We start from the raw sequence: 15450 nt of genomic DNA on the forward strand, positions 1-15450 counted from the left end.
AGATATTTTGTTTGATAGCATGATGGATGGGTTCTCTAATGCCTAATAAGGACTCAGATGTAGATGTTATAAAGCTGGCAGGCTGGTATCATTAACGGTCTTTTCTGTTTTGATTCATATAATACCACTCATTATTTTAGCTCTATTCCAGAAGATAATACATGATTATTTAAGGTCGCATTCTGTTTTTGATCTTATAAAGATTTAATTACCTATTGGCAGTATTAGACGAAAATTATCAAAAATGACAGGCAAAGTTAGTTTTATTATGAAACAAAGAACCTACTTCGTACGTACTACTACGTACCTACTTCACATAAAAGTTACTGTTATTATTTTAATTCTATCTTATAATATAAAGATAACTGTCAACTGTTAGAATAGGGCTCTCCCAAGTTCCAGAACATGATTATACTTAATCAGAGCTCCATTTCAAGATAATAAAACAACTGAATGTGTATAATTATCATTTTATTTCGTATTTTTGTGATAGTTTGTTTTATGAACGATTACAATGTACAATTCTTATAAGATATAAAATTGCTTTAAATAATATACGTAGCTACATATTTCGTTCGGGAGAAAATCCCCAAATACTGTTACCATTCTTGAAACATTCAAGCAGTGATCGGGGTAAGATAATATTTTATATTTCGTATACATTTTCCTATTTCTAAATATGTTCTTTTCTTTGGGCCTTGTGCGATATTCTCTAGAACTCATTCGTATTTTCATACAGGATATGTTTGGTTTCAAGATATGATTTACATTCTTACCTAAATTCTTCAAATCATTACAAAAATTATGCAGCCGTGGATAACTTAATTAACTATTTAAATCGAATCGAAGAATCGAATTAATTTACAAATGAGTTATTATTAAAATTTACAACAGTACTTACAATAAATATATCACAGATTTTACAAAAAAGAAAATGACTGACGCACACTAATTGATAGAGCAATTTTGAGTATTTAATAACTTTTTACAAGATTCATTTAGCACTGAGCATGGATTTGGATTCATTAGATGTTACGGACTGCGATATATAAAATCTACATGACTATTCTAGCAACCAAACTATGAAATGTGTGAATCTAATCGTTTAGCCTAATATTTACATATTAATTACATTGTATATACATGTTCTATAAATACACACACCCACCTCTTGGTTTTCGAATGAGCTTTTTGTGTAATATTAAACTTTTACGAGTACTTTGAGCTTTGTTATTAATTATAATTCGTGAACATAACTTACGACTACGAACGTGTTGATTAACTCAAGGATTACAGTTCCATATAAACAAGCTATGAAAATGAAACGACACCCATAAACATGAATATATTATAAGTAACCTTGCTGAATATCGCGAGTTAGCATCGGCTGAATTTAGAAACTAGGTTTGGTCGAAAATCGATACTCAGTTCAGAGTGCATTAGTCTGCATACGTACGTCGATGCGTACGTTACTTTGTATAGTCCGCACCAAACTGCTAGTCCGCTCTGAATGTAGAATTGAGTCGCATCGCCATAGCATATTGTATGACTAAGCCTGCTCGCAACAACTTTAGAGCGGACTAGCAGTTTGGCGGGCACTATACTTAAATAAAATTGTGTGAACGCACGAAGAGTTAGAAACAGAAAAGAGCTCGCTGACGTTAAGCAAGCGTCATTTGTTCCACGTAATCCACACACGCTAAGTTTGACGCGCGTTACTTTGACAGAAACGGGGTCATCAGCTACTTTGAGGCGAGAGGGGCCGTTTGAGCGTACTGCTGCGCGCTGCACGTCGGCAGCGAGAAAGGGTTGACGCTGAAAGGCGACGATACTAGGCCGCCCATTCCTGCAAAGAAAACAACGTTGAATCGAAACTATTAAGGACGCAGGCTTTTAGAAGTGTATCAAAGTGTGGAAGTGGGTACTTAGAATAATATTATTGTGTAGATAAAAGAAAACGGTTATTTAAACATATCTTTATGATATTCAGTCTGTTATGACATTCTAGTTATTAAAAGGAAATATTTTCAATATTTGTGTATTAGTTGAGATAAAAAAATATTAAGTGTATTTTGAAAATTAGACTATCTATATTTAATAATATACCTATATACCTAATATCTATCACACACCTAATAATATAATGTTATTTTAGGATTTACAAAAATTATAAAGTTAGTTAATTCTTTGTAGGTACTTGTTGCAAAAATTAGAAGGGTAGTTTAACTCAAATTACAAGATATTTAATGTCACTTGTATTTCTGAAAAGTAGTTTAAAAGAATGTTAAAAACATCGAAAACGTAGTTTTAAACTGTGCAATCGCTGAGTGCATGAAGCAATAAAAGCTTAGGAAGTAAAGCGAACCAAAAGAAGAAAAATCGGGATCTACTAACACTGAACTGTGAGTTGCCAATTCTGTTGATGTTGGAAATTGACGCGGGGCGGACTATGTCTGACAACCGCAAAGGCGCTTCTTAGCTTAGTCTCTTTACTGTGTTGATCTTTCATATCGTTGCTGGTGCATTTTGTATGAGTGTTTGCGGGATAGTCGGTCGCACTCTTACATTCCTCGTTTCTTTCACTGTAATGCCCGCTATCTTTTGCGTTACACGAGTTATAGTGGTGATGGTCAGACGATAAATGTCCATTCACGTTCGCCGGATGGTAGGGTCCTAGAGACACTGGACGGGATAAAGAAAACTGAGGTTAACACAAAGCGACACGGACAAATAGACATAGCGTGAGAAGCGTGCGTCAGCCTGTTTATTTAGCATGCCAATGTGAAGCAACAAGCACTTGATTCTGTGTTGAATGCGTTTCTTTATTCCTATGTACATTGTGTTATGAAACTATCCATAAAGTATGCAAAGGCAGGAATATGAAAATGCGAAAATTATATTAAAACATAAACTTAGTAAAAAAAACTCAAAAACAGACCTAAACATAAAATACCGTGGTAAGTCAAAATTATTATTAAATTAATAATAAATTCTAATAAACCAACCGGTAAAAAAGTTTGGAAAATATTTATGCACAAAGACGTTAGAAAGTATAAAACTAGAAGTAGAATTAATATTAATTATGTTTTAGATATTATAGAAAATTTTGAAACCGATTAGCTAAAATCTACAGAAACGTTACCTACTGCTATTTGGGTTATTCTATGTTGCATATAGCACACATAAACGAAGAAGAGAATAAGAATAAGTAAGCCTCTGGTGCAGATTACTCGTTAATGATCTTGTACTTTTGTTATATTATGTGAACGACGAGTACAACAAACTAAATCTCTTATGGATCCTAGTCTATCACTGCCGACAGTTTATTTACGTCCATTATTAATAGTCCCTCTATCCAATTTTAAGTTAACCAAGATCGAGAAGCTCTCTAGTATCAAGAAATTGACATTCTTAAATCAACCAAATATCGAGACACTGTTTAGTATAAATAAATTTTACAATATTTAGTAGTTAAACATCTAGTATGAAGTGATTCATAACAATCTTTGACAGGCAAAAATGATATATCGATTACTAATAACGATAATCTACGTTACTCACGTGAGGTAGTGTTGAAGAGCGAGGTAGGTGGTGCGGGGTAGTGCTGCGGCGGGTACGCGGGCGCGTGCGGCGTGCTGGCCGCGGAGCAGTACCGCGGCGACACCGACCCGCCGCCGCCGCGAGCGTACTCCTCTAAAAGAAAAAGCCTGGTCAACACCAACACTGCCGTTAGCTTATCCGGGTATTTGCCAGATTCTTTAGCAGGGTTTACTACGTTTATCGTACTTTGCCGAAGTATGTCTTCGGCAAAGGCCGATAAACGTAAACGATCTAGTATCTTTAAAGCTACTAGCTATTGGACTTAAGTACAGCGAACTATACTATCATGGTACATGTAGACTTATAAGTTGATAGTCATATTAACATATTTATTACCGTGACCGTGACATATTAATTACCGTGAATATAGAGTCCGTTTAAAGTTACAATGCCGATTACAATATGGTAATTTCTTAATATCTACGCCAAAATTTAATTTTAAACCAAAACTTTACGAGTATGTATATCTACAATTCGATAATGGATACCTAATACAAGATATCAGCCATAGTCAATACAATTTAATAGCCATAGTTATTAAAATTCATAAAAAGACTAGAAGTTATACGAGTTGACGCATCTACAGCGCTCAACGCCAGATGTTTGTTACGAGGCTTCGAGAATATCGTCTATGCTATATTCGCCGCACGTTGCAAGATAATTTCTAACTTAAATTAATATTGAACCCACCTTCAGTCCACTGCGACGCCGCGGTGTCCTGAACGCTGACAGCTAGCTGTCCGGTGTAGGAGTTGAAGGGCATACTGGCTGGCGGTGACCGTGGCGCGCCCAACCCTAGCTGGTTGTTACGGGGCATCGAGTATAGTGCCTCTGCTAGGTCGGCTGCTCGTTTTAGGATTATTTCCTGTTTATAAAAATATATTATATTGAGTTGTCTACAGAAGTAATTTTGAAAAAAAAAAATGCGATTTTCACTGTAACATTTTATTTGAGATATGTATTCCTTTTAATAGTGAAAAGCGAGAAAACTTTTTTTTTTTGGAAATAAGAAGTTATGAAATAGAACCATGAGAATCAGGTTTACATTGCTAGAAAGTTGTATCACTATATCGAAGTTCATGGCCTGTAGTGCGACACAAAATAGAAGTGAAGAACAATAGTCGCATATTACGGTAAGTTAGCTAAATCGGTCTTATATAGTTTACAATATCGAAAATCTTTTTTCATTCAAGACGAAAAAGATTTTATACCGGCGTAAAAGTTTAATATTATTTTAAATAACAATATTCTTCGAAATTTAAAAACCATACATTAACTTACGAATTGATTTTGAACTACTGTATTTACTAAGATTCGCATGAACTATGTGAAATCAATTTTAACGTTACTAGAATCGACGTACCTTAGGTAGTTTTTCCGGGTCGCCCGGATGTCTTGGTATAAGTTTCTGGAGCCTCTGAAATCCGTAATCTATCGTGGGTTCGTTGAGCGCTGCTATGCGAAACAGAAAAACAAAATCAATCATTAGCCCCCGCTAACAAATGGAAGCCTAATTGATGGATCGTATAAGAAATTGTATGTCGATAAGTAATCTGACCTAAACTGATCCGGGTCACCTATTGGTGTAATTAAATTATCCAATATAAATAAATATAGTAAAGAAATTGCTTCAATTTGTTAAATAACTTAAACTTAAAAGTAATGGAAACTAAAAATACTTGAACGGAAATTCAAAGTATTGTTTGATTCGTTTTAAGCTTAAGATCTTCATATAATTGTTTTCACGTCACTAAATATACATTTAAAAACTTAAGAATGAGGTTTTAAATCAGAAGATTTTTTTTTTATGAATTTGATTAAAAATGAATACTATACTCACAAACATAGACGAATCTTCCAGGGGCACCTTTGCAAAACTGCTTACTTTTGTACGAGAGGGTAACTTCGACCACACCGGGTATATGTCGAGGTGGCGTTTGTACTCTTATTGCATGTGACGTTATTAACTGGCAACAAGAGATACTTTTCTTAATTACAATTCTACGAGTATTATATTTCATACCCATTAAAATATTTTATAAGTATCAAATTTGGATAAATCTTACCTCACTCCAAACTAACATGGTCCCAAACACTACTTGAAGGCCGTCGAAGAAGTTATCGCCTACTATTATCACAGTAGAACCTCCTGACGTCCAACCTTCACTCGGTGAAATAGCCTTGATACAGGGCGTTGCTACTGGCAACGGTGGGTATAAGCCGGCTGTTGACAATAAGAAACGAAATGCCTTAACATTTTGTTGATAAAATTTGGTATTCTTGATGAGAAAAATACGGTCAGCGAATTTTTATCGTTAAACAATATTTTAGTAACAAAGTGTTTTGAGCCATAAATAGTTATCAAAAATTTACAAAGTCTTTCAGCTACTGAAACTTATCCCGTCTTTCTTCGATAGGTATATATCTTCGACTGTTGTTTAGAAAAGGACAACCATGCTCGTAAAAGTACCAATGTCAATAAAAATAAATCACACAAAGTAACTTTGAGGTGTAATTAAATGTGAGTTCAAGCTATTAACATTAAAGTCGAAACAACATTAAAGTTTAACGGTGGTTATGACATTATCGAAGTGTTAGTACAGATGCAAGAAGGTTGTAGTGAGGGGGATACGCGCCGGAAGACAACAGGGGGACGCTCAAATCTTGCGAACAAAACGACGCGGTAATAAAGACGAGAAGAGAAAGTGAATTTAAGGGGACGAAAGAAGATTACGTCGGAGGTTCCTTTTAATTTGACTAATAAAATATTTTTTTACTTCATCCCCTCGATAGAGACAATTTTTAATATTCACGGAGCCAAGCCTCTACTTAAAAAAGTTAACATGCCTACAAGTATTCGTTTCAAAAATAATTAACGTTCTGATCATATTACGAGTAAATTTAATATTGAAAAGTAATTATATTTGACTAATACACATATCACAAATTTTAGTTAAAAATTGGGGAATTGAAAACAAGTAAACAAAAAAACAACGAAGACAATTATGCGACAGGAAACAAATTACAAATAGTTTCGCAAATAAATTAAACTAAAATGTATAAAAAACAATAAAAATAATTCAAAAGTAATTTAAAGTAAAAACGAACTAAATCTTTCACCTCTAACGGAATTCTCTGGGTACGTAACAGCTAGTATCAAGTTGTGCAAATTTTCTCATTCGCACCGTGTAATCCCTTCAAGTCGGTTTCACGCCGTCTAGTCTTCCAAACTTTTGACGCTCTCATAATGTGGAGTAGAATTCTCTTCAGCTTTATTAATTTTGACGATATTTAAATGCCTCGGAAATGCGTGCAGGTATTTTCACGTGTATTTTATTAACGTTTGAAATAAAGAGCGATAGACTGTATGATATTAATTAATACAATTTAGATTGAGGAGTGGAAGAATATGGTCCATCTGACACTGAAAATATATGTAGAAGAAGTAACCGCCTATGTTATAGAAATAACTAAAGGAGACAATGAAATACCAATCGAATTACGAAGGCTTTAAGAACCCGTTCAAGTTCGTTTTTATTATAAAAGTATTTCATTGTTCCTATAATCATTTCATGTGCCTTTTGAATTAGTTCTAAACATAATTTCCTACATGATTTACAAATTACAAAATTAATAATAATTGAATATTCCATGAACAAGTTGCCATTTGCCGTTTTTTCGACTGCCATGACGTTTGGTCAGAAACAGTTTATTCCGACACCGCCTGATAAGGGAAGTTTCCCGCTGGATCACGATGGATTGTGCAAGAAGACGATGACCAGGTACATGAACAAGTTATATCAATTTTTGCTGTCTTGAATTAAAGATAAAACTATGTCCCGTGGAACGTACCTATCCCAAGTTTTCGTGAAGTATAATTCCTCACTAAATTATCCCTATTCTCTTCATGCTCGCTTCAACACCCCCTTCCGTCCTTTGTCTCACCCCCCGCCTCAACTTCCTGCGAAATGTCTACAGTGATTCCTTGCATACAAACGACGTCTTCAAACGGTTTATTATGACTTTTACACATTTGTCGCCGATTGACTTCATACTTATTTATAAAAGCGCCTTTTAGGAAACGTTTTCGAAATAAATTGGAGGTGCGTTTCACATTGATTTATCTACTGTGCTTTCTTATCAGCCACGTTAAATTTCATTGACAGTCATAGCATTGAAACATCATCGTGTACCTATTCACTTATCAAATTTTACTTGTATCGTCTTCTGATCGGTCAATTAACATTATTATTATTTGATCTAATGATTATTAATTTTATTGAGATTCCTTAAATAGGTTGACCTACGATTGTAGAGATAAGCCCTTTTCTTTTCGAGAGAATACTTTCTACGCGTAATATAGGTTCCTTTTGATCGAATGCGTTAATTAGATCACTGCTTGACTTTAACAGACGTCTAGTCATACCTACTAGTTGATAGCATCCAAAAAATTTCGTACAAAGTGTTTAAAAATTCTCCGTACGTTAACAAAATTCTAAGCACTCTTGTAATTACAACCAAATGTTTCTATACTTGAGAATCGTTTGACTAATATAATTTCCTTTATTAGACACGTAGCTAAATAATAAATCAAACAATAAAAAAGGAAACAAAAAAAAAAACAAAACGTACAAGTGTGTTCTGGCGCGGCGTCAGTACCTTCTGTAGGGTCAAGCCGTTTCGCGCGGCGGCCGTGCTTGCTGTTGTTGTGGACGAACATGTTGTCCGATATCGCGAGTATCGGCCCATTGACCATCACTTACGTTGATATTTTATTTACTCATATTTATAGGTAGTTAGTTAAATATAGGATTAGTAAGACTATACTTATGTTAACAGTGGTTAACATCTTCTGAACACTCTTGCGTCTACAATCGAATTCTTCACATACTTGAGAATCATTGGACTAACACAATTTCCGTTATTAGTCACATTGTTGTAAATAATAATCCAAACAATAAAAAAGAAAACAAAAAAACAAAACGTACAAGTGTGTTCTGGCGCGGCGTCAGTACCTTCTGTAGGGTCGAGTCGTTTCGCGCGGCGGCCGTGCTTGCTGTTGTTGTGGACGAACATGTTGTCCGATATCGCGAGCAGCGGCCCATCCACCATCACTTGCGTTGATATTACTACCTGTAACCAAATATTCAGTTATTACCGCGTCATTGTTGTCTGTCTTGCCAAAGGAAAGAGGTTATTCATCGTGTTTAGGTATATATTTTTTGAAAGCTTTGATACTGCCTAACACAGTTAATAGGTATCAAAACCTACTTTAACATAATACAATACATGAAAATGGTAAAATATTGTTATTTTAATCTATTATTTTAGTAATATAACGCTAACTATTTTATCAACATGGTTTAAAAATATAGCAATACCATTTCAACAATATTACTTAATGATGACAAATATATCACACCTTGACTAATGAATACTAAAGCGACATTTATTTTGTTTTGAAGTTTAATAATAACGTCGTAATCAGTGGTAATATCTGTCTGTTTAGTTAGATAGTAGTTTTAACTAAGCTTTGTATCTTTGACTTTTCTTACAACTTTCGTTATACTTCAAATTGATTTATTTATATGAGTTCACATAATATATCAAAATATTTACCGATACCAAAAAAGTTCAAGATCATCAGTCAATTTCACTAGTACAAAAATAAACCCATAGACGTATACCACACGCACAAACAATCACATCTCACACACATAGAGAGCCGAGAGGGAAAGTCCCCAGGGAGGAGGAGCCAATGTCTCGGGAACGAAATGGACGAATTCCGATAGGTATGCAAGGAAGTGCAGTTTGTATACCATATTGAGAGACTTATTTTAGTGTATTTATGCATGAAGGGGCAATATGGTATGATGTAGGATGTGGGTATAGATAGAAGTACGATTACATGTAGTGATATGGGGGGTCAGTACAGAAAAAGATTTTTTTTAGTAGAAACACAAAATGCTTATAGGCAATCGGTACATATTTTAGAATGGGGAATTGGGAATTTCAGTATAGGCGGGAATGTTTAAGGGTAAATATTTAAAACTAAATCAACTACTTAATAAAATATGTTGAGTATACATAGTTTTGTTTTAATACATTCTTAAATCAGAAATGATCAATTCCAGTTGGTACTCACACATTTATATGATACTATGATAGTATAATAGATCAACGATTAATCACCGAAGTTTATTTTTTTAATAAACACCCCAAACTATCGTCTACAAATTATTGACTGTACTAGTTCAATTTCAGACCTGATCTAAAAATACGAACAGTTTATATATTGCTCCCATATATTCTTACCCTTGAAACGTTCCCCACGACCACTGAATTATTCAATGACACACAGAAAGCCCAAATATAGACATAACTACACACGCACACTAATACAATCGTTAAGGTATTTCATACGTTATAACTAAAGCGATAAGTTCTATATTTGGTTAAAGTTTGTACGAGGACACGTAAGACAAATATGTCTTAGCCAACTATGGAAGCAAATTTGTACTCATAAGTAGACTGTATGAATGCACCTTAACGTTAGTCACGTCAGGGCTGCCGCTAATGAGTGTAAATGGGTCTACGAATGTGTAACTGTGAAATATTGTTGTTTAGTTTTGTTGTAACTCTACTCATATTTATATGTAGTTAGTTAAATCTAGGATTAGTTAAATTATACTCACACACACTAAGTACGAAGATAAATCTTATAAATACATATTTTTTATTCGTGAGTCTGACTTTAAATAGAAATGCCTTAAAAATGAAGCCAGTAGTTTTCTGATTTTAATCGACTATTTTTCGATTTTGATTTAATCGAATTTACGAGAAGTTTTTAAAATAAATGTTAATAACAATACAAAATTTTGCCTTAACTTTAAATATAAATAGAAGATTGTATGAAAATATATTACAAAATTTATCGACCCGAAAAGATATCCTAATTTGTAAAATCAAAAACTGAAGTTAAAGGTCGGAAAGTAAATAGATAAACTGGTGTAAATAAATTTAATTTCATCCCTCCCCTAAATTGGAGGCGCTTCAAATATTCAAGTGTCGTGAACGCAACCCTTCCTTCAGCTAAGGGTGAGCGATTGTGGTACAAGACATAAGAGTTAGACCAAAAAAACATTTCAGTAATTTAAATATTGTAAATATTCACTAACTGCCCTAACAAAAATAAATAATTTTTTAAACCTATTCTAATTATTTTTATATACTATTTTTAACGAATTTACGGTACTTTCCGCCTCGCCTAAAAGTAGATAATCACTCACAAGAGAGTGCGCGACATATCACTGTTTTCCCATACACTAAATTTTATTTTCACTTTCAAACAAACACACAATCAATTAACATACGTCAGTGTAACTAAACAAATATTATCAACACAAAAATCCGACTGCTTAAAAATATAGCCTATGTTACAATAAAGACGATCTTTGGCAATAGGTTATACAACCAACTCTTATAATTTAGGTCAGTCGTATAATTATAGGTCGGCATTGTATAACAATTACTAGGTATGTGTATCCCCTCTTCAGCTTGTAAGTTGGACCTTAACTAGAGCAATACGGGCGGGCGCGTGCAGTAACACGGCAATTTTTCCTCGCGTCTAGTAAACAAGCTACCATTTAGCCGTCGACAGCGCAAGTAATTACGGGTGAACTGAATACTGTTACGAATTCGGATACTACAGCCTACAGCGGATAAGCTTTCAGATTACGTGATTCTAGTTACAAAGTTAGAATTCTAGTTTTTTTGTGTTAACAAAATTGGGGCAACACATGTCGCTTTTATAGGGTAAACCCATGAATATTTTGAGATTGTCTTTGTTATATAGCTGGTACAAAAATATGTTTAAGCTCTAATTTTATTAATTTGTGTTTTTATACAATTAAAAATATTAATTAAATTGAGTGCACACAGATACATAATAAATTTAATACAGATATTAGTGTCACTAGATAACATATGCCCAGAATTTAAATTAACAACGGGTTTTTAAGTTCCTGCTTGAACCAAACACGTTATTCGTCGTTATTTACTGCATGCCCACTTTTTACACTAAAATTTAAATACACAGAAAGTTCATTAATAAAACTTACTTGAAATCTTCTCATATCTCGAGGGTTTCCAGCATTCTTCAAACAATTCTGGTTGCATTTCAGGAAGAACTTGAGAAAAAACCTGAAACAAAAACTACCTTTAATTTCGAAAATAATGTCAATAATAAAATGTGCTTCTGGTTAAAGATAAAGTGGAGAACATGTGACTCCATTAATATTTAACGAAACGGATACATTAATACCTAATTATTAACAAAATGTAACAAAAAGTGCACGAAAACGTCGAATGTGACAACGTTGCTTGAACGGATTCCGATGACTTAAAAGTATGGATAAATAAACTTTATAAATCAAAATAACATTTAACATAACTAAAATAAAAAAAAATACTGAAATGGTATATACATTAGTCTTACATGAGTATAAATTTATATTCTACTAGGACATTTTAGATAGAAAATACAAACATTCGTCTGAGTAGGTCTTACTATAAATTACAGATTTTTCACTAACTTTTTTTCATTCTCAAATTCCTAAAAATAAATTATCTTGTGCAAATTTAACTGTATTAACAGCATTCGTTTTCCTTAGGAAGACAATAAAAAATCTCGACTATCGCTCTGAAACATCAGCTGTTTCCACTTGACAAGATGCCATAAAATCAACCATTTAGTGGCTCTAACTAATTTGTTTCCCGTGTTCCCAAATTTGTAACTATTGCTTCCGTTGCGTTTTTATTTTTATTTTCGTAGAACTATCATTGAGTGCCAGGTTTCAGCCGAGCGCATTTTTATATCTTTTTAGACAAGAGAAGTTTTGTCAGAGAAAAAAATATTTTTTCAGACGCGTAAAAACGATAGGCCCTGAAACGAAATCAAACAATTTCAGCAGAAAGTCTATAGGCTCAACTATCGGCATATCGGATTACATACAATGGTTGATCTTTGCAATTGTTTGGCTCGCCGGAGTTTTTGAAACTGGTCTTTATTCGGTGTCGATAAGGTATACGCGAGTTGTGTCGGTAAGTTGGGCGATGCGTAACATGGAGCGTGCGATCAGGCAGGCGATCACGATGAATGCTTTAGCAGAAATATTTTACATAGCCTCCGGCACCGGCAGTGCCGCCACGCCGAATATTGCTGTGCCAACAGACGCGGATATGTAGCGCGCTGTTAGTACCCCTCGGCTACTAAAACTTTACAGTCAATGTTTGAGATCGTAGTGTGAATTTGATTCCCTTGTCGTTACTATAACTACACAATCTAGCAAAGTACATTTATAACTTGAAGTTAAGTTACATATCCCAATACATTGGAAAATTGACGTCATTCCAAAATTATTGTTATATTTACGTTATACGAGTAATGAGTATATCTGAGATTTACTCAGTATAGCGTATGGTAAATTTTCATATGAACAAAAAACAATTAAGCTTATAAAACAAAAAAGACAGCTCCAAACAAAACCTAAACAGAGCGGTGGTAAAAACAGCTCTATATTCCGGTAAGCGCCGGCCAGATAGGAACGGTGTGCCGCGAACGTATTTGTGTAGCCCGCGGCGTCGCACATCTGTTCCCGCATTATTTATGTTAAACACCTTATGTCACAATATTGCGAGTTAGCAGTTTACGCGGCTGTCAAGCGACACACACTCGACTAAAATTCGAGGCGTGAATGGAGGTTTTATTTTGAGAAGACAGATGCACGCTATAGATAGGAGCGCGTAAGACGTTTGTGTGTGTTAAGTACGTAAATACTTGTATTCGCGCGTGTGGATGTGATATTTGAAGTTGGTTGTATCACCAATGTTTGGTACCAATATTTGAGACTTGAGATTTTGTTTAAAATTATGGTTATTCTTTATTTAACATCTTTAAAATTTAGTAAAAGTGTGTTAAGTATGTAAATACAAAGAAGAACAGAGTTTCTTATGATCAAAAATAATTCCTAATTTTCGTACATAAAACATTCGGCTTTACTCTAGATTTATGAGAGAAATGAAGTATGAATTAAGGAAATAAAGTTCTGAATGGTCAAACGATGAACACCTGTTACTGACCTTGCGCAAATGTTGGAAGTTAAGATGTTGTTTTGGGAACTTCGAATAAATAGCCTTAGTATCGAATAGTACACATTCTGTTTGATTTGAATACAAATTGTATGAGTTCAAGGCTTTTCTTTGTCAACATAAATGTAGGTATTACTTGGTATCAATGTAGAGCTGATTTTAGGTAGAGACACCAACATTGTCCTTATAATCTCTTAACATTAACGTGCTTGATAATATCAAATAATTAAATCGTACTGTTATTAATTGAAAGTAGGTTATTACGATTATACACTAAAGTTCTTATAACAAACAAAAATGTTTTTTATATTCTAGGTTTTGGTCTAAAGAATGACTAAACCGATTTAGATAGAACTTTGACTGAATGGAAACATTTTTATTAAATACAGTGTAAACTCTATATAACGACACTGAAGGGACTGTGCATTTTATGGCGTTATAGAGAGTGGTCGTTAAATGGAGAAAAGAAAAATCAGAATTAGAAAAAGAAAAAGTTTATTTCAGTCTAGTGTTAGTAGTTATGTACATAAAAAAGAATATTATTTGAAAGCTATTGCGTGTAGTCTGTTATTTTTGTCTGAAGTTATTTGCTGCACCAGTAATTTTGTTGTATTTTTTAAATTATTTTATTCATATCTTCTGATATTGATCTGATTCTGATGGCATCTTGGTGACAAAGGAAGTAATTTTGTATGTATGCAGTATGCATGATGCCGACAGTCGAGTTTATTGCGGGCTAGGATAATAAAGCGACAAAAGTGCGCAGTTTTTACTAATTTTAGCAACTTAAAAGGTACTTTTTATTAAAAGTAACTCAATTGTGGTTGTTATTGAGAGTGGGTGTAATGCTATGTAGAGTGTATGATTGTATGGAATACAAGCTAAACCAACTAAGCCAATTGTTTTCGACGCTTTAGAGAGTTTGTCGTTAAATCGAGTGACGTTACATGGAGTTTACACTGTATATGCTTATTTTTATCCCACATGACAGGAAGTAATATAATGAGAATAGATTGGTCAATCTTATTTCAAAATTTTAGTTGAATTTTTATTTTTTTGAATTTTTTTTTGCAACACGAAAATATATTGCAAAAATACACTTTTCTTTCGTATCTTTCCTGAGGCTTTGCACGAACTTAAGCAAAACCCGGACCACCCCCGGGCAGCTTAAACTACGGCCATTAATATAGTTGTAAGGGTCACCTGACACAGCCCTTATCCGTTTGTATCACTCTTCTGCGGTCTCCTCTAAGCCACAAAAATAACGAGGGCTTGCAAACCAGAAACTATGATCATGTTGTATTTACATTACTTTGTTTGTGTATTTATTGCCAAAAATAATTCTCTGTACCTTCTCAATGTTTGTTCAATTGTAAGAAAAAATCGATGGCATTTATAAAATTTCTATAAATACTTTAATAGGTAATTTTTGTACGGAAACCTAGTCTGTTTGACTAGTCTCTCTTTAAATTGCTGTATCTTTTAAGCCATAGAAAATAGAAACCACCTACTTATTTACAATAAAGCTTATTATATGGAGTAGGTAGTGTACCTACTGTTATTCCGTCAAATTCTCATACAAATCTCACATCTCGACCAAGTGACTCTTAGTACTCAAATAAAGTAAAGTACCTACACTTAGGCTTGTTTCATACCTATTTTCAGTCGTCACTGTAGAGTAACAAAACAATGTTTAATCCT

General features: G+C 33.9%; 1 protein-coding gene across 7 annotated transcripts in view; it reads right to left on the reverse strand.

Moving 5' to 3' along the window:
* Positions 1-454: 454 nt before the first annotated feature.
* Positions 455-15450, reverse strand: part of kn (EBF transcription factor knot) — a 66932-nt gene continuing 51936 nt past the window's right edge. Inside the window, exons 8-16 of one of the 7 annotated variants that reach the window (XM_073076504.1) lie at positions 11721-11802; positions 8616-8733; positions 5667-5824; positions 5441-5567; positions 4964-5052; positions 4291-4465; positions 3562-3693; positions 2395-2682; positions 1711-1846 (exon numbers count right to left, since the gene is read on the reverse strand). In XM_073076504.1, coding sequence (XP_072932605.1) covers positions 1845-1846; positions 2395-2682; positions 3562-3693; positions 4291-4465; positions 4964-5052; positions 5441-5567; positions 5667-5824; positions 8616-8733; positions 11721-11802 — 1171 coding nt within the window. In that variant the 3' untranslated portion in view covers positions 1711-1844. Of the gene's footprint in view, positions 1847-2394; positions 2683-3561; positions 3708-4290; positions 4466-4963; positions 5056-5440; positions 5568-5666; positions 5825-8588; positions 8734-11720; positions 11803-15450 lie in introns of those variants that run through there. The other 6 variants (XM_073076503.1, XM_073076502.1, XM_073076501.1 and 3 more) reach the window with 6 other exon arrangements.

The sequence above is a fragment of the Epargyreus clarus genome, unplaced genomic scaffold, assembly GCF_041222505.1.
Source record: "Epargyreus clarus isolate Ecla_fem2 unplaced genomic scaffold, WU_Ecla_fem_2.2 ptg000009l, whole genome shotgun sequence".
Taxonomy (NCBI): Eukaryota; Metazoa; Arthropoda; class Insecta; order Lepidoptera; family Hesperiidae; genus Epargyreus; species Epargyreus clarus.